Source organism: Liolophura sinensis, chromosome 1 (genome assembly GCF_032854445.1).
Source record: "Liolophura sinensis isolate JHLJ2023 chromosome 1, CUHK_Ljap_v2, whole genome shotgun sequence".
Taxonomy (NCBI): domain Eukaryota; kingdom Metazoa; phylum Mollusca; class Polyplacophora; order Chitonida; family Chitonidae; genus Liolophura; species Liolophura sinensis.
This window is the reverse complement of record NC_088295.1, coordinates 10,888,840-10,916,098: the sequence shown is the minus strand read 5'-3', so window position 1 is coordinate 10,916,098 and position 27,259 is coordinate 10,888,840. Positions and strand designations below refer to the sequence as shown.

The window sequence follows — 27,259 nt, the reverse complement described above, 5'->3', positions numbered from 1 at the left end:
CTTGGCTGGCCGGATAATGGTGCGAAAAGCATTTGTAGCGTCTTTACAGCCACATCAAGCCCGAGGCTGGGAAAGCCATTCTACTGCTGTCAGGATGTTTGTGAGAACGCAGTCGTTAGCCCTGTGACTTTAAGGTCGCATGACGTTTTACCTGATTCTGAGTGATCAGAACATATAAAAACAGCCAACATGTGAGATGCCAATCTGGCTACTTATGGCCTACTCTCTCTAACACATGCTTCCGTTGTTTGTTGTTTTCAGCGAATTTCCTCTTCACACTGACGTATAGAACACTAAATAAATAAGGCGTCTGAAAATTTATTTTGTATCTTTTTAACAACATTATTAAAATAGCAAGCTTACATGAAACCTACATATATATCATGCTACTTCAAAAGGCATTCTATAAAACTTTCAAAAGATTTGATTTAAATGTGATCTATTCTTTCAAGTACCATTAAGACACATTTTTCATTGATACATGCTACGATAGCAAGTCACATAATCTTCCACCAAGTTCTAGAGAGCCATCAAGGTAAGAGAGTCACAAAGAATCCGTGTGCAAGTCTGGGATTAAACTAACACATCAGTGTTTCCAAGTGATTACAAATATTCTATACGGTTTCTTTGCTAATTGGTTTAATTGTGTTTATACAGTATGTTTAGAATGTTTTCCTGAAGAAAATTGTTTCACAGTTTCTAAATATATTTATAACTAAACCAGTTGAACAGGTTGGAAAACAGCATTCACTTTATGCGAGTGAATGTTGATTTCCAAGCTCCGTTCATGATCAAAGCAAAGAAATGAGAAAGAAATGGTCAAACATAGGCCAACAGACGACCATTGACCAGGAACAACTTATGTTCACTCAAAAGGATTGCCATACCTATCATCCCAGACCTCTACGGTGTTCTCCGTTTTAGGTGATGTGATTTCTATGGCCTTGTATACCACAAACTGGCCATAGAAACTTTAATGAAAGAATCTTTCTATCAATGAGTTAATCAGCCTATCAATCAAGCGATCAACAGATCTTGACCATTTCGTGACAGTAAGGTGAGAAATTGTGGAATTATACCGCGCGGAGGCCGTGAAATCCGAGACATGTTTACTCATTCGTCAGCACTCAATTTGCCGGGAATTCCTCCCTGTATAATGACGAGCGAGTTTTCCTATTCACTGGTTGATTAATGTTAACAGGTGACTGCAGGCTGGGGATAATTCTGCTCACAGGAGGTGTATAGCTTATTTTAACCTCATCGGATACATGCAGCCTGCCATTGGTAAACGGACTGATGGTTTTTCCCAACTGTATTATGGATGAACACAAAAGAATAGTCAGCAAAAGAAATGAGAAGGAATCCTTGGTAAATGCCCTGCTCTTTGGATAAACGGACGAATCCATTCTATTGTACATTTGTCAACATTTGTATGAAAATGTTGTCTATCTGGTATTTAGCTGCAGTGAATCATAGGAAATAGCCAGCCTTCTATACGGATCCTAATAAAACGGGCTGAAGTAAATATTCCCGAGTGTGTCCAGCATCTTTGTGTTGCACCATACAGCGAAGTAATGAGTAGCATAGGAACTGCTAGATAATATTTAAATGAAAGGGATAAAATAATTCCCCATAATTATTCAATGACGAACACAACACTCGGTATATGAACCGACATGTACAATCACATCAGTTACATGTACATTTTTCAGACAGCCCCCCCCCCACGAGAGTTACCCAGACAGCCCCCCCCCACGAGAGTTACCCAGACAGCCCCCCCCCACGAGAGTTACCCAGACAGCCCCCCCCCCCACGAGAGTTACCCAGACAGCCAGATTAGACGAGACACAATAATCACCTCTACCTTCCAGTTGACAAGACGCTAGATTTCTCGAATAGGAAAAACCACATAGACAAGTAATATGTTGCTCTTACCTTCTGGACAGCGGGTAACAGAATTACGGATTATAACGTGTGGAGATACAGTATGGTAACATAACATTTTTACATTGGATGAATTGCTGGCCCTGTAAACCTCTGTATTATATATACATTCTATTATTACAGAATATGTATGGTTTTCCAAGGGTTTAGTTGACTCAAAATTATAGCTAGTCATTGTGTTTGACTATGGATGCAGTGTCAGGCTACTCTGTTATTCGGAACTTTACTCGCCCGTGTGAAATAAAACCAAACGGCTATAAATGACATATTAAATAACCGTTAATGTTCAACCAACCGACAGTTCTGAAATTTCTTATTTGATCCATGAATTTTCGAACTAATATCTATGATAAACCACAACAAGTTTCTTTTGAAGGAGAACCATGATATGGCTTTTGTTCATCTTGGATTGCAGATGATGTATTTCTTGATGGTGGTATTGAATTTGATTACATCATGTAATGTGCGTCATTATTTTGGAATTTTCTGTCTTTCAAGTACTTTACCTGTTGATCCTTGTAAACGGTAGATAAGAGCTCACGTTCTTTTAGTCTATGATTACAGACACTGTTCATTTTCTGGTTAACAACGGGCGGGTGTTTTGCCTTTTGACACTCTGCCTTTCAAATTTTTAAACTCACGTCTAAATAATCCCTGAGGGCTTGATACAGCATGCGCATAAGCTTTTGTGACCGAAGATTGCTAGATATTTGTCAACATTTTACATAATATAGAAGACGCGTGGTAGAGGACTGGTAGCCACTGATGGTGGTCCTATATGCTATTTGCAGACTTCGCTCTGACTGAGGTTCTGTTGACAAAAGAAGACACAGGTGTTGCTCGCTCACAGAGTATGATGGTCAAAGATCTAAGCTCAGACAACCACGCCGCTTCTGTGTATCTTTGCATGATAGCTACATTCCAATTCAACCCTTTCGATACAAAATTAACATGTCTCATCAATAATCTCAATAACAGTTGGAAAAACAACATTCAGCATAAATCCAAAAGAACAAAAAGGTGAGAAAAAAATTGGAAGTTTTGTGTTGTTGTCTCGCCACTACTCGGAGTTTCTGAATTTCTGTAGACGCATATCCAAAGAGGTAATCTGGAGACACAGAAAACAAGCGGGTTTTTGTCACAAAGATGGATGACTCTCAAATAGAATGGAATAAGCAGTTTTAATGGTAGTTGATGAAAACAGTCTGTAGCGAAATGCACCATAAATCCCACATTAATCGACACGTCTTCAGTTTTTGATCACAGTATGCTTTCAGCTTCTCTGGTCCTATGATGTATTTGAATCTTGTTTAACTCCATACTCAAGAATTATCTGGTCATGTGATTTAAGCGTATGTTTACATAATTGTGGTGATGGAGGACAGAACAGATGTGAATAATTCTTTTCAGATGTGTAGCTCATGTATCCAATCCTTCAAGCAGACTGCATCCAACATACAGCAGAGACGAGTTCTTGTCAATTACTCGGATGACAAACGGTTCTACAGGGGCTATCATTGCCGAAACCCCGCGTGATCCACAACATAAATAGGTAAATCCCCCACAGACAACCCTATAAATCTGCTCCATGTTTTCCGGTCTTCATAAATGGACTCCTTGTTATTGACTTGGATTATTGAATAGCCTGTCCTCACAGAAGAATTATTCGTATGTTCTGTTCCAAATATTTCTGCACAATAATGAATCCAATCTCACATGGCAGCTGGAAAAAGTGTCAAGTTGTCCTCGTCACCCTTCAGATTTTGTCGAATTGGCCTGGACATCTGTCATGTTTTAGCATTTGAAGGAAGTGACGCCAACAACAAGTCAACGCAAAGTCACTCACCCTCTGATTAGGCAGTGGACTTATTTGTTTTGGTGGAGGGTATGTCTTTGTCACACAAAAAACTTGAAAGAAATTCATGGCATATCGACAAAAACCTAAAACGAATGGGTGCAAAAAATATCAATCGCCGGGTGACTTGAAAATACTTTGAGGTGTATGGTAGAAAAAACCACACTAATGGGCGAAAGAGAGTGAAATTATTATCTTAGAATAGTGGAGGCTGGAGAAAGTTAAAAATTCCTAAACCGGAACCAAGATTGAATCACGATCCCTGTAGTCAGAAAATTAATATAGGGGTTTGATTTTACTGGTATTTTACTTAGTACTCAAGAACATTTCACTCATTCGACCGCGTTCAACATTATGCATCGTCTGAGGAAACCGGATAGAGCCACAAAAATTTGATTATAACTATCTTCACCTTGCGGCGCTGTCTCTCACTTAGTATACCTTGACGCCATGCTAAACACAAATGTTAAAACAATGCTTTATAATGTCGTGGGTTTCCACCGGGCCATGTCCGGTTTCCTCCCACCATAATGCTTTTCCTCCGTCGTATAAGTGAAATATTCTTGAGTGCAGCGTAAAACACCAATCAAATAAATAAATAAGTAAATAAATAAATATAATGTACAGCAGTGTGTCGAATTCCCCATTCATAACCATTCATAAAAACGATGCCACACCCATATATGGTGTACCCTTTATTGAATTGTTAACAGCATTTGTCAGCACACTGTCTTAACGCCGTTTTCCGACAGTTTTTATCAACACAATTATTAACACCTGTTTTCACAACAGCTGGTCTTCATCCTGCATTTATTTTGCTTCAAACTGAAGTTTATCTTTCTCTGACCCACGTTTTCTCCATTTAGGTACAAGTAAAACTGTTTGTAAATGAAGATTTGAAAGTTGTTCATTAACACAACACAGATATCTAACTAGTTTATTAACATTTATTATGCTGGTTTCCGCACCGGCCGTGGGTGTGAGTGAGTGAGTGAGTGCTTGGGGTTTAACGTCGTTCTCAACAATTTTTCAGTCATATGACGACGAAGGAATCATTAGGGTGCATGTACGTGTAATGTGCCTCCTTGTTGCAGGACGGATTTCCACCGCTCTTTTATTTAGTGCTGCCTCACTGAGACGACTTACCGAAGGCAAGCAAGCCGCCCCGCCCGAGCCATTATACTGATACGGGTCAACCAGTCGTTGCACTATCCCCTTCATGCTGAACGCCAAGCGAGGATGTTACAACTTCCTCTTTTAAAGTCTTAGGTGTGACTCGATCAAGGATTGATCCTGGATCTACCGGTCCCGTGGGTGTGAAGGTCTGACAGTAACCTGAGGATGGTCGTGGGCTCCCTCCGGTTTCCTCCTGGTAGAAAGCTGGCTGCCGTCGTATAAGTGACATATTCTTGAGCATACAGCATCAGTTAAATAAATAAATATTAACATTTGCAGAGTTTTCATTGTACAGCTAGCTTTGTGATCAGTATAGTCTTATTCTGAGTTAAGTGGCTTGTGAATTATTAGGTTAAGAACAAAATAAAAGTATGAGCTCACTGAGCTTCAAAAGGCTTTGTACAACCATTATCTATTTTTTTAGATACCTGCGTTTGAAAGTCTTTTACTTTGGGAAGTTGAAAAGAATAACGTCTATTAAAGAAGTTTCCCTCGGGTTGTCTTTTACATCATGTATAAAAGGAAACTAACCCCCCCCCCGATTCTTCGCTATAATACAAAGCACAAGGGTATTATTCTTTCGTAGCTTTGATGGTATTATGTTAACAAGCTAAATGTAAACTTTGTTAGGGATAAATCGCAGGCAACAATGTGCGAATTTGAAATAACGCCAGATTTTATGTAACAATGAAAAAACAGAACCAGGGAGATATTGTGCAACCAGTGTCATGCACTCAATAGCATGAGTCGGAGAGAATTAACCGCTATCCCACGGCCGGAGTTTTTGACATTGCTAATTATCCTTACCTGGGTGGCAAAACATCAAATACTAAGAGAGTAAGTGTGTGATTGGGGTTTAACGTCATACTTAACGATTTTTGGTCATATGACGAGGAAGGAGTCTTTAGAGTGTATGTAATGTACCTGCTTGTTGCAGGATTTCCACCGCTCTTTAGTGCTGCTTCACTGAGACAATTTACCGAAGGCAAGTAAAATAAATGTCATCCAGTCGTTGCACTATCATCTTCGTGCTGAACGCCAAGTGAGAAACGTACAGCTCGCTCTTTTAAGGTCTTAGGTGTGATCCGATCCAGGATTGGCCCTGGATTTCCCGCCTCCCGAAGCGGACGGTCTACCAACTGTGCTGTTGGGGCCGGTACAAACACTGAGAGATTAGGGCAAAGTGAACAGGACCGGTAGACCCGGTTTCAGTATAGTGTGGCTGAGAGCGGTGTCATGCCTGGTGTCTTCGGTGATACTTCAGCCGTTGCAGCATCTTGGAAAACACAGTATATGTACACAGATATGATGACTCGTCGTAGTAGCATGACTGAGGCGTTGTTAAGTCAGACATAAAACCTAATCATACTTGCATACACACAATAGACCAAAGTGTCTGCATATGGCGTGCATAGATTACTCCCCTCTACTTATAGCATCTGACAGATCCTGGTGCGTACGAGGAGATACTATTAAAGCATTTACGTGAACGGTAAGAATAAAACCCTAATGGAAATAAAATGAAAAGAGGCCACTATTCACCTGTTACCTGCATGCAGAACATCTTGCAAAACGCCACACCTGTGACATCCGAAGAGGTTCGTGGATAATGGTTTTCAATCACACCGTTTGAGTCCAAGCCAAAGACGTAGTGTTCAACAACAAGGCCTTAATAAGTCTCTTTTTGACGCATACGAATGGAGTTGAATGTTCCCGAACATCGTATGAGAACGCACTAGCTTTGTCAAAGCACATATTTAAAGGCGCACTGCTTTCAAAATTCGCTTTTGCAGTTGTCAACAGCCTTTCTCTGATTTTATATGCAATTTTGGAAGTTTTTTTGATGTGCTTTTAATATACATCTTCATAATTTCCCAATGTATCGTTGCACGCAGAGTGCCCGTCGCTTATATGGTTTTATTTTAAGAGTAAATTTTGGAACGTCATTGAATGGACCAGGGCTAATTTCCCATTTGGATATTCCAAACAGCGAAGGAAAAAAGTCATGACGTTTTTGAACAAATAATATACTCTACAGTTTTGTGTGGATTACATTCTCGCCAATTGCAAACAGCACACACTTAATATACAAGATATAATAAGAGCGTATATATCATGACCTTACATGTTGCGTAAAACAAGCCATTAACCTATTCCAATGAGGGGCATTTTAATTCAGTCAGACACAATGCTTAATTTATGATGCCGAACTATGAGGCCGATTTTTGATAAATTGACCATATTAAGCGTTTACAGTTTTTTCTCCATGGATCTATCATGAATCCTTTAAGTCACACTTCAAATTTAGCTCAAACTCAACAGTGGCTTTGTAGTCCACAACATTAAATTATCAACCCGAAGAATGCCTTATACCCCAACACACCGTGTTATTTACATTCTCCGTGTCAGTGAAGAATTTAACAGCTGATTTAAGCACATCACGCTCCAGTGAACACCCCTCATTACGGCAAACCTGTTTACAGGGAAAATTTCAACTGATGCTGGGTATTTGTATTCAGTCATTTCCAAGATGTTTCTCTTCAGATTCCTCTAAAGACACAGTTTGGCTTAATCCAAAGCTTGCCTGTTACCCGAAGCAACCAATCATTGGCAACTTTCACAGGCATGGTCTGTTTGCAGACGTCTTCATGTGTTTTATTTTTGCCAAAGTGCAATGTAAATATAAGAAAGGTACAGCGTGATTTATGCGCCCAGATCCACCTAATGGTCTTGACTTTGGATCCGGCAATGACGTCAGTGGTGGCCTCTGACATAATTTTCTGACACGTTACGTTCTTTCTAAGCTGACAGCTAAGGCGTCAAACTAATACCAAGAAAAGCTCTCAAAAGACGTTGAAACACGTAGTAACTTGAACGTTTCAGAACAATACAGATTTGACAAAACAATTCCACTAGACGTGAATTCCACAAACCCCCATCATACGGGATGACTGAAATGCGATATACTCGATGCCATTAATAATCTATTAATAGCTGTTTGAGTTCAGAAACGTAATGATATGTTTAAAACGTGTTTTCAATATTGCAGAACAGAAAAGCCATTGTTGCCTAATAACTACCGACAATAATGACCTCTCTGCTGTTTGAGACTTTAATATAAGTACATACGTACATCTATTAAACATATTGCTGTGTTTACCTTCCGATTTGGAAAAGGGAGCAAGCAGTAGAATGGGAAATGAACATTTCCTGGCAGTGCCTTGGACCATATCGTCGTGCAATCCATGTGGACAGAATTGAACCATCTACTTATGTCTGAATTTTAAAATAACTACAGCTTTATTCGTATTTTAGTCCTTTATTCTCTGCAAGCTCTCGACAGGAAATAGTTCTGACAAACAAATTAGTGTAGGTAGTGTAGAATGCTATGTGAAAACTGAAAGTAGTAAGAATTTTCAACGGTGAAGGAATGGTAGATTTTTACCTATTCAGATTATCCGCCAAATACTGAAATCTTCCACAGCAAACCTCGTTAATCTAATTGAATACAGTGTATATATATGGTATAGTTTAAGACGTTACATACATGTACTATACCTAATAGCAGATACTTATATCGCAATAAATGAATCAGCCGTTGTTGCTCCTGACAGTGTAGATATTTTCCCTATAATCCTGACGCTTGTAATGTAAGTGAAAACCAGACCACTTAAAACTGTGCCCAAATATAGTTTTATTTATTTTTTTAGATTAATGTGAAAAGAGTTAAAGGCACTTAAACATTTGAATCCTAAGGAGGGCTTTATGTACCATACTATCAGAGGTTATGAAACAGGAAATATATTCCGCTCTAATCCCGACACTGAATATTGGAAGAACTCTTTTTACCCATGAGTAAAATATTACTGAAATAATGTTCACCAAAATTCCTTCCTTTTGACGAACATCAGGAAAAAGGTGATGTGACGTCAGAGTTCCTAAATACCATCATTATCACTCATAAAGCCTACCATAGTATTCAAATATTTGAACTCTTTAAAAAGTGTGAAAAAATAAATGAAAGCTTTCTTACGCATAGTTTTCAGACGTATGTATGTTGAACCTTACATTATATTTTAGTTTTCTTTTACTTTAAATACCAATCAATTAAATGTAGCAAATGTGTTTAAACTGCACACTGAAGAGATTACCGTACACGATGAAACACCAATCATCTCAGAACGTCGTATGTTCAACCTGTATGTTCAATTCTTCTGTCGTGGTGTACGAGATAAGTCAAGTAGCTAGTCCTCACGGGAGTTAGCGTTTGACACATCGGTGATGACAAGTGGTTAAGGCCGCCAAGAAGTGAAGCAATTTGCGCTACTACCTTCCTTCCCCAGTGATCGGATTAAGACTGACACAGATCAGCCTTGGGGGCTCGCCAATCTACTGTGAGCGAAACACTTGGCCTGGTTCTCAGAAAGTAAGAATGGTTTTAACACAATTTGAACCTTTGTCACAGTTCAGTACTTCAGTACCATCTGCCGTGATGTCCAGTTTTAGACAAGTGTGTCAGTGTTGTTCTTATCAACCTTAAATCTTTCAGTCCGTCCTATGTATTTTATCCTTGGTATCTTATTTGTACCACTTATTTTGCCGCATTGTCTGAGTATAATGGTCAAGGCCGATGACTGCAGTAAATTGGCTGCTGTGGAAGAACCAGCCATCTACCATTTGTGAGACACACTGTGAAGTTGACTATTATTCCGCATGAAGTGCAGTTAAACACAAATAATTCGGTATTATGGATGAACAAAATATGTCGCAATCAACCTCATCTAAACAAGATTAAAACAAGTCAGTTTTCTGGTTTTCACTAATTTTATGTTTTGCTCACACGGTTTGTATTTCAATACCGGATCTCCAGGAATACATGAAAAATTGTCGCTCATCAAGACCTTGATGTTGTGGAATGACACACAGTTCTGTCCCGATATTATGTTTGTGAGGCGTTTATATCTTGCTGTTGACTGTGTCATGATCACATGCTTTTGACCTGTCATCACCGGAAATACACATTTAAATTATGGATTAATTTATCACAAAAACTAAATATTCTTTCTCAAATTTAAATTTTATAAGTTTCACGTGTCGACTGACATACATAAGGAATTAAATCCAGGGATCAGTAGGTCGATTTAACCATCGAACATCATGTGTCTCGGAGCAACGATCATGTTGTTTTTATTTAGTTATTTATATATTTATTTAACTTTCTTATCTTATCTTTTTATTTATCTTATCTGTTATTTATAAAATTTTCGCATATGTGCATGTTTTACAAAGTGGTCGTACGGCGTAAAATACCAATCAAATAAATAAGCAAATAAACAATGTGGTCGTAAATTGCGCGTAGCCTGTCGTTGAGAGCAACACACAGCAAACTCAAAATTCTAAGCATCAGATTGGAGAGTATAACCAGAGCAGTCACGACAGTGTCATGGTTTGCAAATGGTCACACGTAAGCGGTAAAATGCGGGCTCTTGTTAATTTACCTCGGAGATTTTTAGTTTAACTATTCACACAAATATTTAAATAGTAGCGACTTATACTTCCCCAGAAACTGAGTTTAGTAAAAAGTAATACATGTTAATAGACGTCATTTATCTAGAATTACTGGGAATATTGAGTATCACATCACTTACTCATCCCATTTCACATGAAAATAATGCAAAAGGACCAAACATAGAAGACTAATAGTGCACCAACAGAATTATACTCAATGCGTCCACATGACAAATACGTTATATTTTAATGTTGATTATAAACTCTCCAATAAAAGGGTAGTTAGCTAATCTTTTACACATCTAACTTATAGTTGACAGAACTCCTTCCCGTTTTTAAATGAAAAAGTGTTCCAAGGCTTTCTACGCTCTTGTATGTTCTTGTTGCAAGTGACTTGTGCCCATAAAGCGCACAGGTAGTACAGAAGCAGTGTGACGTTACTGCGCATGTGGACCTATTCGCTTAGCCTTTCGGAATCTGAGAGGTTCTGACATCATGCTAGTTGACCTATCCTTGTTACCTATTCCCTTTTCATATCTTTGTGATATGTTTCTCCTGACTAGGGGTAACAAAAAGCACCTCTACAGTGTCACAAGATGCACCGAATGTGGATTTCAAAAATGCACGCACCACCAAGAAGAAGGAAAAATGCCAAAAACATCGTAGCTTCTAATACAGAATTATTCGTTCTGTCTATTCCTTATGTGCCGGATGCTTATGTCATCGACTCGTTAATGGCAATGTCTGGTTGGAAATGAAACTGGAGATCTGCAAGCTACTCCACAAGCGTGTTGAGGAGTGGGACGGGTAACCCTAGCCGCAGTTTGGTTTTAATGACAAAAAGAAAACTACTTATCACCTCAGCTGAAAACATCAATCAAGATTTTAGCCAATCACGATGGCATGCTCTCGGTAATGCACGATAGCATTGATATGGCCTTAACAGCAAAAGCAACACAGATGAACGGAAGTTGATTGTTCTGAATTGACTGAAGTATACGGGTGATTCTGTAAAGCTGTGCATGACAGGCTTTCTGTAGGCGACAGGGATGACTTATTGAATCCGACAAGCAACATGATCGAGCTTTTTCCCGGTTGCAGTATCCCTCACGTATATCATTTTGTTTCCTTCGATCCGAAAGCTAGCGTCTTTTCTTGGCAGGCAAGGAATATGTGGCTAATAAGAAAAAAGAAAAAGAATGACACGGGTCTTAAAAGCACCAAAAGAAGTGCACTGATTATCAAGCAGTTATTCCAGAAGTGCTGTGTTATATCTCATAGGATCCGTGGGAAGTAAGGTACACCTGCGTTCTTCGGGATAGCGCTCTCTCCAATTTGGCAAAGTGCACCAAATCTTTTTTATAAGTTTGTGAAGATTTTTGTGCCACCCCATGGAATTGTCAGATAACGTTGATAGTAGGGAATTAGACGGGTTATTAATACTTATCTAACAGTTAATACATATAACATACTAAGGTAGGGCTATCAGGGAAAATCAGCTTTAGTGTAGATAGCACAGTGCTGAAAAGGCCGTAAATTCTCAAGACGGGCGTCATAACACTGGCTATATTAAATGTTAATATACAAAGGATGCTGACATAAGATGAAATTCTGTATAATAGGCTTAAAAACTATAAAAGCTTTCTTCCCTTCGCAATGCATTAAAAAGTAGCCCACCCACATTCTCCAGACGCACTTTTTGAATACAGAATATAGCAGAAATATCTATAATAAAAACAATGCCAGTGCGATATTCAAACATACTTAAAACGTAGAACGAACAAGCAGTACATCACAGTAACATGATGTCGAAAGTCGTGTAATTTTATCGTCGATGTTTTTTAAACAATTTATTTATTCACTTCATTGTTCATACCGCTGCTTTTGAGATTGTTGTTTAAATCACCGTGAAGATGTATCTTACAGGAAACGAGAAATCCCTGCGCTTGGCACCATGACAAACTTAGTGACAGCCTTAGAGACTGGATTAGAACAGAGACATATTTTTATCTTGACACTGGGATCACACAGCTATCGGAAACTTAAGGCGTGATTAAATTAACCTTTTATCTTATTTGTTCTCTAAGGTAAATTTATTAACATTGACATTTTAGGATAGACTTTACCTCACACTGTTAAATATCTTCGGACTAAGGCGTAATATAACACCTAGATACTTCCACGGGATAAGACGAATAATACAATGTGTGCTGGGTTAAAGATTGATACCCAGTGTTGACGAGTGGCCACGCAGGGCAGATTGTTGGCTTATCATAGTTTTCATGAAGCCAAACACACAGATTAGACCAAACAGCATCTAAATATTCCTTTCCCATTAACACTGAAGTGTTAGCATCACTCTGAGATAAAATAGTTGATCTTATCTGGGATGTAGTGTATCTATTGCCAGAATTCCATTCACTACCAGATAGTCACTATGTAATGTAGCCCGTGTACTGACCGATCCTCACTTCGAGATATAGAGCATATACTGCCAAATAGTCACTCTGGGATATAACCTACATATTGCCGGCTTGTGGTTCTGGGATTTAATGTATGTACTCCCATATCCGGATCATAGGACACGACGTAGGATATGTTTTTATACAGAATTTGAAAGATTGATGACCGAGATAAGATATTTAAGGCAATATTACCAATTTTAACACACACAGACACAAAACAAATTCAGTTTTAATTTCATGATTCTAATACCATACTTTTAATCAAGACTAATTTTGTGCTGAGTGGAAATCGCATCGGTCTGTTGGGAAACCTATGTACAAGAAATAGCTACATTTTGTATTATATCGGTAGCTTTTCGCTGTATAAAGAACTTGCCTTGTGGGATTTAACCTGTTTGACTGTACCTGCAATGTTACTGATGGGTTTGCTGAAAGATTTACATGATACTGCTCATTTACTAGTCATTCGAATAAGTTCTTGTAGTTATTTGCCAGGCTATATTAGAATAATTGACTTTATTTGCATGTAAACGGAAGTTGTATCTATCCATGATTTAGGTGTTTATATTGTAGACTTAGACAAGACAGAGACAACTCGCGGCATTAAGTTGAGTGAAGAATAGCATCGTGTCCCTACTGTCAAGTCCAGTTCAAAATGTAATTTTTTTTCCTTGTTACGTGGGCCACAAGGGTGCGATCAGCTCTCATGGTTTAAGGCAATCCGTCTTACACCGTTCTCCATTACAAAAACAAGTTCATAAGTTTTTTATAAGTTTGTCTTTTCAGTTTGGTTGAATATGTATGGAACTGTCGGCCGGAGATGATCAATCGGCTAGTCTATGTCGATTTCACCGATTTGCTCGACCGATACAAGATCTGCGGAGGAAGTGAAAACTTTTCTCATCTCACTTTCTCGGAGCGAAAAAGTGCGCAACAGCCAGTGAATGATTTTTTAACCTAATATATACTTGGTTCATCTTAATGTTACGCTTAATTGTACTTGAAACATTGCATTCCTTATGCAATGAAACAAAAACCTCTGTAAGTAAGGGTAATTAGAGTGTAGTATATGTAAACATATATGTAACCTTACTATGCATGCGAATCATAAACACTGAACTTGCCCTGTACTTTTAATCAGTCAAAAATGTTTCACTTCGCACAAATAAATATAAACGCGCATAGTCACACTTTTCGCTTCCCGTTATATCGTTTCCTTCAAAGTTCCTTGACAATTAATGGCTTAAAACTGAATAAAGCACTACAATCATTTTCCCATAAAGGCTGATATATGAATAGGCATGCATACCAGTGATGCAATATGTTCGCTTACTGACATGACTACGATATGCAAAACATACTCAGTGATCAGCAATCCTAAGTAATTGTGTGCACGCATAGTCCTCACAGGACTAATGATATCTGCGAGCGGGTTGTATATCTCAGATAGATCAGCTAGGAAGCGAAATGTCTGTGAAGGGAAACGATCTTTTGTTCATGGCGATGCAGTTCGTTATGAACATATACATATTTATTTTCCTGATATTGCCCACACGGTAATAGGTTTAACAACGCAACATTTCTGCAGAATAACTATACAAGCTGATACAGATAAGGTACAATTACATGTGGAAGGGAAAATGGACAATGGTATAAGCGGTTCATAGAATAAGCTTCAAAGGACAGTACGAATGGCATACACAAACATTAACTGAACAGTCGTATGCACAATTGCACATGTCCTCACCTGTGCTACATGATACGACGAAATACAAGAGGTCAGTGAATAAGGACTAGAACCGTGGAGGAAGTGAAATAACAAAATCGGTGAGCTGGAATCATTAAATATCTAGCCCATACGGGAAAGATAGCAAACACCTTTCATTGATGTATCGATCTCTTTTTACCATATCGTTCCACGATCGGTTAAATTGTTCTCATAAACAATACAAGGCCCATACAATAAAGCAAATGTTTCTAATGGCCATATATTGTCGACACAACCGAAAAACCCTTGGACAATCACCATTATGCGCACAAGGAAAATCCTCGTCAAGTCCTCTTGTTGCTCTCACCCTGTGTACACACATACTATTTACAGTTCAACGATGGCCAATACTTAGTGTATGAAAAACAAGCTGCAAGTCCCTCTACCAATGATTTTGACCCTATAATAGCCCGCCATTTCACGGTGATTTATTCGTGGATCGGACGTATTGATTGCAAACAGAAAGCCCAAGACGGATCACGTGCCTAACCGATACCGGATGACAGAAGGAACAAAAAATGCTGAAATCGGTTCGCGTCTCTGGTGAGGCCGTGTTTCCGGCTAAACGCCGCCTGACGCTGTTCGCTGTAACACACTGTCCCACTCAACTCTCTGCTACACTACATGGAGTTCTCAGCCATGCCGTTGTATCGGCCTTCTCTGGGATATCGGCTGTGAGAATAGTTGTAGCAAGTCGTTTCGTCCAAACTTTCGTCCAGAGTATGCATGGTGGAACCGTTGCGTTCTAGTTTGCACTCGGTACCGCCCCAACTCTGGCGAACCGTTGTGCCCCCGATGTGCAGGAGACTATCTTTTGGCCCCCAAGTCACAAAAGGACAACATCGAAATACGTACTTAAAGCCTTTCCGAAATCTGGAACATAAAAGATTAGCACCTTGTTTAGCATGTTAAGGTAATCACTGTGATTTATTTATTTATGTACATATAGGTGTATTTATTGATTTATTTATTTAATTGTTGGTGTTTTACGCTATATTTGGTGGTGACCAGCATCATGGTGGGAGGAAATTGGGCACAACCCGAGAGAAACCCAGTTAACCACTCTGAGTAACTGCAAAAAACTTCAACGCCAGTGAATAAAACTGAACAAAATCCACGAATGCCCAAAAAAGCACACACACTCCCGCGCACACAGAGGCACAAATAGCATTACCGTTAAATGTGTATGCATACCTCAATGGTTCATAGCTACATGTGTTATCGAACAAAAAATTAATCTTCATTGGCTAGAATTAGCGGTTTCCCGTTATATGATACTTTCAATATGTGCAAAGTATCCGGAATCTGACGAACAAATAATAAGGCTACAAGCATGCTTATCCTACACACAAAGATAAACATCAAAAAAGTCCTCATAGTGAAGAGAACCCGGGAAATGCAACGCATCTTTTTGTTACATGTCATACTATTTAATAGAATTATAGGGGTAGCCATGCTGCAGTAATTACACGCAGATGTTCACAGCGTGTAAAAGCATCACACTAGACGCTTGACTCTTACCGGGTATTCATCCAGCAATATATGATGGGGTTGTACATAGAGTTGCTCATAGCCATCCAGAATATTACCAAGTAGATCTGCTGGATGTGCGGGTAAATGCCGATGTTTTCGCAGAAATTCGTCAGAACGAAGTAAACATGCATCGGCAGCCAGCAAATCCCGAAAATCACCACAACAATGATGAGCATCTTGACCACCTGAATGTAAGAGAAAAAGAGTTTCATTCAAGTGTTAGTTACATATGGCATAGTGTGGCTACGCAGCCAGAAATGGAATGAGACACTTGTGTCACGGGAAGGGCCGCAAAGCCACAAGGAGTAAACGTCAAGTAGATACACAGCACATGGAGAGCAAAATAATCTCCATGTGTGTTCGTATATATGCAGGGTCAAGGTCACATGATTTATTTATTTCTTTGTTTATTTGACTGGAGTTTTACGCCGTACTCAAAAATATTTTACTTATTCGATGACAGCCAGAATTATGGTTGTGAGAAACTGGGCAGAGCTCAGAAGGTCATAGGATATGCGAGTCACCACGTGTGAGCACTAGATATATGTATATATACAAGAATATTTGATTTTGACGACAGCAGTCAGTTAATTGAGATCAGTAAAATAAATATCTGGAGTAAACCAGATCACAGATGCACTTTTCCTCGCGTGACGCACCTACTTTCATCTGCAAACCATGTGCAATGTATGCGGGATGGGCGAATTGGTGGAGAGAAAGTAGTTTTCATGATCTTCGTATAACACCACGTGAAAAGGATACTGGTAGCTCTGCCGTTGGCAAAATGCCATCGAGGCTCATAGAACAATGAAAGCAGGTGCTTTGCGTGTAGGAAAGAGCCACGAAATTGTCCCCTTGTTTTGGTTGTTGGGTTATTAATTGTATGTACCTTCCGTTTGGACTTGACACTCTCGATCTGTCTGGGTGTTTTCTCCCCAATACTCCGGCTGTGCCACAGGTGAACGCCCACGATGACGTAGGCAATAGCCAGAATGATCATCGGCAGGAAATAGTTTAACACCAGTAAAACCACATTATACCTGATAACAGAAGAGCAGAAGTACAGTTAAAATAGGATTTGCAAGCAAAAGCATTGATGTTAATCATTTGATTTACTAATTAAATGGCGTTTTAACGTTTTTTACAGTTATGAACATTTGAGTCACGCTACTTTCGAGCAAAAAACCAGGGAGACCAGAAAACGTCTCAACACAGATTGATATTAGCTTTCGACCCAATTCACAGGGGAGGCTAGAAGAGAGCCCTCTACCAGGCGAATATCTCTTTTGGATATATGACAGAATTTATACAGGTGGCCATGCAGGTATTTACCTCCACAGGGCCTCAACACAATATATTGATGATTCAGGTATGTCGTGCAATGATAATTAATCACCAAAGATACTTCGATATGGTTAAAGAGGCTGGGATTCCCGGAGGTGTTTTATGGCAAAAGACTCAAGTTATCGGTATTGGATTCTGTTTGGTACTGAGACTAAACGGGAGGCTGGCTCCGATTATAATAAGCTACATAAAAGATCTATCAGGCACTTCGGGTCAGTGGTTAGCTTTCTGTGCCAAACGCAGCCCTGACTTGGAAATTATACTTCCGCTAATCATGGCTAGGGTCAAAGAAAGCACATGTTTTTGTGTAAGTAAGCACGTTCAAAACCTGCGAGATTTCATTTTGGCCGAACGTGGCAGGTTTCTTGTGAGACCGATGGTCTGGAAAGGCTAGAGCTGTTGGCCATAATCGTCTAACTGACAGGATATTCAAACAAAAGAGCATTCCGGTTTCGTTGCTTCATCGATTACCCGGCACGATCCCAGCATTGGGAGGCCAATCTCAGCAATATTATTTCTTTTACAGTCTGGTGAGATTTTCCGAGCATCGATCTTACCTACCCACCAGAGTGTCCGTCAAACAAAGAACACTTTATTTAGCGCACAGATTCCTCATTAGCTTAAATAAAAACAAAACATTCAGGAAAATAACTTACACAAAATCCATAGTTTTGTACACGCCGTCAGGCCAGTTCAAAACACAAATGGTTCTTATTCGTCCACTGTCGTAACGGTAGCTGTGCGTCTCCGCAAACATAAGGTTGGGCAAGGAAATACCGATGGAGGTGAACCAGATGGCCCCGATTATTCCAATGACAACACGGGCTGGCCAGCGAGGTTTTAGTGGATGGATTATCGCCATGTATCTGAAAAATACGAAAACATTGCAAATGGTTTGAGAACATTAATTATGGGATTTAAATAACCTTCCCTTACAACATTGCCCTTTTGTGTTGATCACCTTGAACATAGGTCCAGACAGTTTGCCAATTATAAGTGGAAATCACGGCTCATTGACACAGTATCAATACAAATAAAGACGGACAGCATAGAGAACAAAACCCAGAGCAGTGAAGACAGTGTAACAGCTGGCAAGACAATGTTAAGGGTCTAACCTCCGAACAATGAACAAATACAGTGCTTTCACAGTTTTAGTCTACATCACGGGTATGGGCGGTATATTCATCGTGTTGAATAATTTCGCCACCAGCTGAAATCAAAGTTGAAACCGGTGCCTGAACATGCCATAGTTTAGCAAATTTAACTTCCGGTAGATCTACCGTTGGTTCCCCATTTAAATCATGTCAACGTTTTTATTAACAACATAAATGAAACATGAACAACCGAATTTGTTCCTGTTGGAGTCATCCCTCACTGAAGCTCGAAGTCTCTTGTGTCCACTCTGTGGAGAATCAGTGAAATGGCTCAACTGTTATACAGTAAGATCGTGATGGCTTTCAAATAGTGTCGTGGATCTCGCCATTAACGACTAATAAGAAGTAATCATTTGGCCGACAAGTTTCAGTAATCGACCTGCCTATTAATCATTTTGGAAAGGTCTAATATGGTAACCCGAGGCAGCTAGTCTGCCAGCGCGGCGCAATGACCTGGGAAGATCTTGGAACAACCTGCGGATGGTCGGAGTTTTCCCCCAGAGCTCTGCACGGTTTCTCCAACCGTAATGCTGGCCACCGTCGTATAGGTTAAATATTCTTGAGTACACTAATCAAGTAAATAAATAAATATAGTAACAAGTACAGTTAGGAGAGAAATTCCCGTTTTTTAGTCTTCCAACACAAAGACAATTTTTCTTTCTTTCTAACTATAGAAATTACGAGTTCAAAAATATTTTCAAAAAGAGATTTTTTCTTCTTTACTGTGACTATGACCAGTAAAGAAATTATTTTTTCATTTGTGTTCTCCTTCACAAACATTTTGTCTATTTAATTTTAACTCTGTAATAAATTGTTGTTATTTGTGTTTTTTTTTTCTTTTCGTATGTCCCTTCCACGAATCAGTAGTTTGTGCTGAGCGTTACTGTGGGAATTGGCCGGCGATTATTCGCTTGGTTGACGGCTGGTACAGGAATATTCCAATAGTCAGCTCAAGGTGCCATATTTTGGACCCTTTTCATCCTTTATCAGTTTTAAAAATCAATCTCAAGAAAACCAAAATTGAAACAATCTTGAGAGAAGTATGAAAAGCAAGTCTGGAAATCTTTTTCCGTTTAATGTATTCATACTTTTGAACATAACTAACGCCATCACAATAAGTGCACGGTTGTGCTTTATTACACTGAGAGTTTTGCTGCTGTATGCGGAAACCTTTCTTCTGCTCTTATTTTATTCATTTTTTAAATTGGATCCAGAGAGTTGTTTTTACAAAAGCTTTTCTTCTATTTACATTCCTAAGAGATCGGCGTTTTACCTCGCACTCAATAGTTAACTGTGGGTAGGTGTGGTAGTATGCAATGTGTTGTCCTAAACAGTTTTGTAAAAAGCAGCCATCAACGATTACGACTAAGCCAGCAATTAATAAAAATCTTGAAAAAAGGGTAATCCGGTATCTTGACAAGATATTGTATCTTGACAAGATACCGGATTTCACCTCCTATGTGTCATTATTTGTCAAATTTCACACGGTCGTCACTGATCTGGTTTTTGCTTTCTTAGAAGCGGTGTTTTATATTGGTGAGAAGATACATTTGGTCACTTGTTTACTACATTGTGCCCCGATGTCCACAGCTATTATTCACAGAGGTTCATTTTAACAGATGATTTCCTTTTCTTATAACTTCGTGTTCCAATTATAATGACGTACAAAACTAGTGCGTAACAGTGCCAAACCACGCATAGATGTAGGTATTTCTGTGTATATTTGACATCGAACCAAATGTAATTACTCCATAAAGCTAGATAGTATGTGTGTAAACTTATCTACCTTACAGTCTAATTAAATCGCGTGTATGGTTACAAGGAGAGGGATGGGTTGCATAAATGCCTAAGGTACACACCATGCACATGTTCTGTTTCTGTATGATGATTTGTTCAGGTTAAGCACTAAAGGGTTCAAACTATAAATATTTCTCATTGTGAACTGTAAATTATTTGTGTTTAAACGATTTTGTGCCGAATAAAGCACCACTTTTCACCAATGAATAGCCACGGAATACGTCTAGCACGACAACGGCAACTTAATTACTTTTGTGGAATAAAGATTAGTGATTAAATCACAAGAAAATACGAATAGACATCAATATAGACAACGTTACATGGATGACTATCTACGCAAGCTGACTTTTTACTCCTTCGTTTAACGCATCTTTGGGTACTCAGTGATATTTCACTTATACGACAGCGGCCAGCATTGTGGTGGGAGGAAACCGGAAAGAACCCGGGGAAACCTAGGACAATCCGCAGGTTATTTGCAGACCTTCTCACCAACGACCAGAGAGGAAACCAAAATGAGCTGGACAGGAAGATATTTGGGATAAGATTAACAGCTGCACGGTGCGATGCCAGTTATTTATTTATGGTTAATGACTACTAGATATCCCGTCTGTTTGCTTTATTCAAATTAACGTCTATGTCTGTGGCTGGCTCTCTTCAAGGATGCATAAAAATGGTTCCAAAGCAGATGTACCTAACACAGATTCCCCGTCTGTGTTACAATTAACCTTTTCGTAGGATTTTATACTGAATATCGATGTGTCCCAAGGTCCACTCAGCCTTACGGTTCTCCAACGGTTTGTTTCTCATGGAGATAGCCATCAGTCTTTTTGTTATTCTACAAATATTTCACACTGCTGGACGAAATACGCCCATTAAAGCTGGAATGTCTAAGCAGACTCTCAGAATGATTTGTATGGCAATAAATTACAGAACTGATCATTTCACCGTTATTCAGTCTCAAGATAATGTCCTAAAACATGAAAATGTTGTGTTCAATAGAACAATTTGATGAATATCTATGCGATATACGTTTTTTTTTAATAACACGATTGCCCTTGTGTTGAGAAACATCATGTTGCAATCAAGGCTGGCTAATAATGTATAATCGACGGCTAAATCTGCCACTGTTTACATGTGGGTAGTGAATTATACGGTTATTTTGTTCCACAAAACCACAGTATAACTGACAAATAACATTTCAAACAATTATTTTGTGTTGATGAAATCTTTAGGATATTTTTCTCCTGGTGCTGACTTTCACAGATCTCATCTCGTTGATAGGTTAAATGAATTATGAGACACACGTTTGACATCGATGATAGATTTTGTAGTTCAGTGTTTTCTAGATGGGTGAAATGTAACACCCTGGAACTCTCTTACAGATAACAGTAATTTCATTTATGGAACTATATTGTGCAGTGCATGCACCCTTTTTTAAAGGTTTTCTGTTCGTCTGTTTACAACAGTCTTTGTGCTTCAAGGTATACTTCCCTTCATATGTATAAGCAACTTAACACTGCTACGATCTTCAGTTAACATAACACATATATAGATCACAACTTCTTTTTATTCAGCGAGAGTATAGGTAGTAATACCGTTATCAAGCATAATGATTAATTATGCTTGATAACGGTATAAGTAATTAATTAAATAATCATTATTCTTGACAACTGTATTAGTATGCATATACTGAAACGTCGCTCACTGAATAAAAAGTCGCTCACCGAATAAAAAGTCGCTCACCGAAAAAAAAGTCGCTCACCGAAAAAGAGAAGTTGTGATCCATATATTTGTTATACTTTTCAAAGCAACATCTAAATGCCACTGAAAGAAGAGCTTGTTAATGTTTAGTAACAACAATGCAGAAGTGGAAAGGCGTCACTTTTATCTACTACATGTGCCATATTATCAGACAATACGCCCTTTCATTAGTACCGTTCGCAGTAACTCCTCGACTCCATCACCTTCACAGCTGCCAAAAGCTTAGAGCTCCGACACAAGTTAACTCCTGTCAAAGGACACCAAAACCATTCTCAATTACTAGTGTCGATTCAATCAGTTGTTATCAACAGCATCTTTTTTGAAAGCAATCGTTAGTGACCAGAATGATAATTTCATGCAATGTTAATGTCATGAAGCATGGTGGAGCATCTTCGGCAAACCGAAGCGATCACAACCGCGGATAAAGACTACTGTACGGTGACACGAATTCTATCTGATACCACATTTGAGTCCAACTAAAGTTGTGTATGGAGTCGTGGCCTTTTAGAAAATTCTGAAATTGCATCATTGGTCTAATCTACTAAATTAATACGTTCATCACATTCGGACTGCAGATTTTAGTTCAACGTTCAATTCTGTTGTGAAACCGATTCTTTGACTTTACAGCAGAGATAATAAACAGAAAAAAAGGTGAAAGTAAAACATACTTTCCTTTGTTGCTCCAACGTGTCACACTAATCTACTAGCCTTAGAGACGGTATTCAAGCGCGGTGTTAACGCTTCTTAAAATCAAGAAACATGAATTTGTTTACCATTGATATTGTAAAATGGCTAAGAAATCATCGTATGCCAGAAAAACAGCAATTTTATAGTGTCACAGTTATGACGAATATCATTGAAAGGATATCACCAGGAAAGATACAAACGGGTCATTACACACTTTAGGCTCGATAATGGAGTAATTCTTAATGTCTTACCGTCATCTTTGACAATACAAAACAGTTTGTTATGAAAGTGGACGTAACTGTCACAGACCGGAAAAACAACTGGAATGATAAATTACGGTATAATAATGTATGTGTTTATTTCCATTGTCATCAATAACATTTCACTTCAGCGATGCCACATACATAAGGATATCAAGCCGTCGGCAATGTTATGTGTATAGCGAATAGATCGTCAGGGGAAATAAGCTGGGCTCCCATAAACCTTCAGGCGACTTAATAAGAGTCGGTTTTAAACATGCGGTTTGCTTATTCATGGACCAGTTTTCTCAGGAGAAGCCTTTGTCATACAAGGACAGCTGTTCATTCTCAATGTTTTGAAGACAGCAACTGTGAAACTCATTGAAATGATGATTTTGAAGACAGCAACTGTGAAACTCATTGAAATGATGATTTTGAAGACAGCAACTGTGAAAATCATTGAAATGGTGATTTACTCACTTGTTCGATGTGAATTTTACGCCGTAGTCCAGAATATTTCATTCATATATATGACGGCGGACAACTTTGTGGTGGGAGAAAAGCGGACATGCTGAACCATGCAAAGGTTGCTGGAACACCTTGAAATGGCTAACACCAGGTTACATGTTCACAAACCTTGTTTAACAAGGAAATATAAATGTTTTGCTATGGTATACAAGTGGATGAAGGCTATGGTAAAATGTTATCAGCAACAGATATTTACGACTAAGCAAGGTTAAATTCGTCATGCAACAAGACAAAAAAGGAAAACAAAGATAATACTATACCTGTCAAGGGCTATTGCCACAAAGGTAAACACACTGGCAGATATGGTACATGGGGAGATGAACATGCTAAATTTACAGTAATTCCTCCCGAAAGGCCAGTTCCCGTAGAGTAAGTAGACTGTGTTAAAAAGGGTATTGAATAAGGATATCAAGCCGTCGGCAATAGCGAGATTCACCAGAAAGTAATTTGTCACAGTGCGCATTCGTTTGTGCGCCAGTACTATCCAAATTACGACAAAGTTACCCACAACCGCAACGATAAACATAACCACAAAGGCGAGGATGAAAACTAACTGTTGCCACCAGGGTAAAATGTAAGGGTTGTCCCACTGGCCTTTTACATTTTGCGTCAACAAAGGGTCCCCGGTCACATTCGACTTGCCGTCAGTCATATTCAAAAATCCTTCATTGGGGACATAGGAGATACCTTCAGTATCCATAGTGTGGCCTCAGAGTGGGACGCGAGGAATCAAGCTGTTGTACTCTACTGTTCGTCACCTTGTCTGTCCTCCTTGGTAATCATATCCCGTATGTGACGGTCACTGTAGCGCTCTGGGGACATACGCCTCAGAACGTGACAACTTCTTTGATAGGAACGCACGAATCCTTGTTACAGTCTTCACGCGAACAACACACAACTACACACTTTGAAGTGATTTTACACTATATGAAAGCTTTGATCTCTTGCCCAGGGAGATTCACCGAGTAGAGACGCAGTAACTCCTCGTGTGTAAACGAGATCACTACCTCAGAACAGCCTCAGTAACTTCAGGGTACTATTTGCTGTTATCATCGCTCAGTGTCGTAAAATGGAAAACTATACAAGGTAGTCGCACATCAGCCAGACGCAGTCTAATCCAAAAAGTTAATGCAAAGTTAATCCCTGCCGGCGAATACACCTAGCTGTTAACCTTCCAGACGAGATGACTTCCAATTACTGCTGTTGGGTGGCGACTGAGGGTTAGGCGCAAGTACAGGCCTGTTTTCACTGGCCGAGATCTACCGGCTTTCACACGCCACCAGCAGCCGGCCAAAGAAGTCGCGCGCCCTAGCAGTATCGAATTACGTCATTGGATAGTTCTACGACCAATAAAATTACAGCTCATTTTTCGGACCGCTGCCTTACATACATGGTTCTGTTTTAGATGATAATTAATTCGGTGCTTAATGTCTCCTGCCAGCCGATCTGTGGCCTGCGTTCTAGACATGGGCGGTTTTTACCGGTAGAATCATGTACGGTTTATTTCACATCAGTTGTCAACTTTGAAAGCGTGTATTCCAATCACATGAACATTTTTAAACGTCATAATAAACATTCACATATAGCAATCATCCACCATGATAGAAAAACACAATGTCATTTAACTGCGTGACCATTTTCCAGATCAACTTTACCTCATTCCCAAAAATGATTAAAAAGATAAAGAAAGAGAGAATTAAGGCTTGTACAGTGAATGCAAAGAAAAGCAATCAGTACTGACCGAGACGTAGAATCATTTCATTTTAGGTGCACCATAAATAATTAATTGAAAAATAATTGATCAAGATTTCCTCATTATGTTAAACGACGTGTAACTTAAACCAAAACCATTGTAGCGTGCAAGAGTCTAAGTAATGCTTCACTTCGATATTTATTTATATACACTTACGTTATGAATAAGTTTCTTCTATATATCAGCATGCCAGAATGAAAAACTTACAAATGTCTAACTTGAAATCATCATTGTTGCCTTCGGTATCTGATACAGATGGTTATGTAAAGCTCTTGCTCCTTGCGAGTATCAAGTTATTGACCAATGCAGCAGCGTGTTTACACGCTCGCACTTAAGGCTACTCGTTGCCCATTGAAACTGTAGCTTTGCCTTATTTTCAAGTATGTTCTACACACCAAACAACAGTAAAAAGACAGACTCTTTATTTACAACTTTACCTTGCTTATAATAAGCACAAGAATAAACGTTTGCTTTGACAAGCGTCCAAAGGAATTCAGCAACGTATGATAATGGTCGAATGGAGTTATTGAAAATTCGTGAGTATTGCGTAAAGCAATATTCAAAAAGAAAAATGAAGAAATTGATGTGTTGAGCTTACATTAAGAACAAATGGCGCCTCGAACATACAGAGGTAGAGATAAAGTTCGATGAAGCATAACATTGTGATAACAGTTAATATAAATCTTCCTATGTCGGCGTAATATAATTGAGAAACATGTCAATAATTCTGTTAGTTTCTTGCGCATCGCCACATGCAACACCTGCAGGAAATCACTTAAGAACTAAATAACAGGTAATATTATACAGAGCTATAATTCAAAGATATCAATCTCACAGGATCTAGATGTGTACAAATACTGTGGCCTCCTTAAATCTCCCTGCTCAGCAGCTAACTGCATCGTACCAAAGTCAGAAAAATGGATTTGGCGTGCACAGCGCTTCACCTCAGGGGTAAAGCTACACTGCTGCACGGGTACAAAGTGCACCACGTACACAAGTTTCATTTGCAGCAAGTCACGTAGTGTATGTTGATTCGAAGTCACCCTGCCCTATACCTATACAAATACAGATAGGTATAGATGAAAGAGGTCGGTATATAAACTTACCTGCGGATATCTGCGGATGCATATAGCGGTAATTCAGGAATACCCAATGAGGAATACGATTAAACCTGAAAATCGATGCGACGGCAACACTTACAGCGTTTCCGTTGTTTACCTGTATACATTATGCCACATCTCCGGCAAACCCATTCCATGTAATTCGTAACAATTCACCATTCATTACATGGGCAGAATCTCTTCAGTCAGAAATTTACCAGAGCCAATCTGCACGTCCCCTATCATTCTATTATCTCACTCGGGAATAGTTAGTTCAGAGTGGAATTGTGAGCCTGAGGTCTTCAAAACATGTCGATCTTGGTACAAAAGAAGCTCTTCCCGATAATAATTTGTCTGATTGGTATTCAGCAATACTTAACTTACGTCACCAGTTACATGAAATCTGATTTCGGGACAAATCAGAGTGTAATGAGTAAACGAGTACACCTAAATCTACAGCCAATGCAGCGAGAGCCGGGCTTGAGCCCGCGACCTCAAGCGGCTTAGAAATACAGAAAATGATCCACGAAAATATAGATAACACTACAGCACTCACTGGAAAGAGGAGATTCACGTAGATTCATTTCGAAAACAATGATGTGATGGAATATCCAAACATAAGGAGTGGAATGTTCACGCTGGTTTCA

At 39.1% G+C, this 27,259-nt stretch overlaps 1 protein-coding gene across 1 annotated transcript; it reads right to left on the bottom strand.

The window, feature by feature from the left end:
• Positions 1-14,150: 14,150 nt before the first annotated feature.
• LOC135461256 (tachykinin-like peptides receptor 99D) lies at positions 14,151-24,414 on the bottom strand. The gene is made up of 5 exons (XM_064738261.1): positions 24,020-24,414; positions 18,250-18,459; positions 17,139-17,289; positions 16,238-16,434; positions 14,151-15,589 (listed from the first exon to the last, which is right to left on the bottom strand). Exons 1-5 carry the CDS (start codon positions 24,409-24,411, stop codon positions 15,337-15,339), a joined length of 1,203 nt encoding a protein of 400 aa, XP_064594331.1. The 5' UTR covers positions 24,412-24,414; the 3' UTR covers positions 14,151-15,336.
• Positions 24,415-27,259: the final 2,845 nt, after the last annotated feature.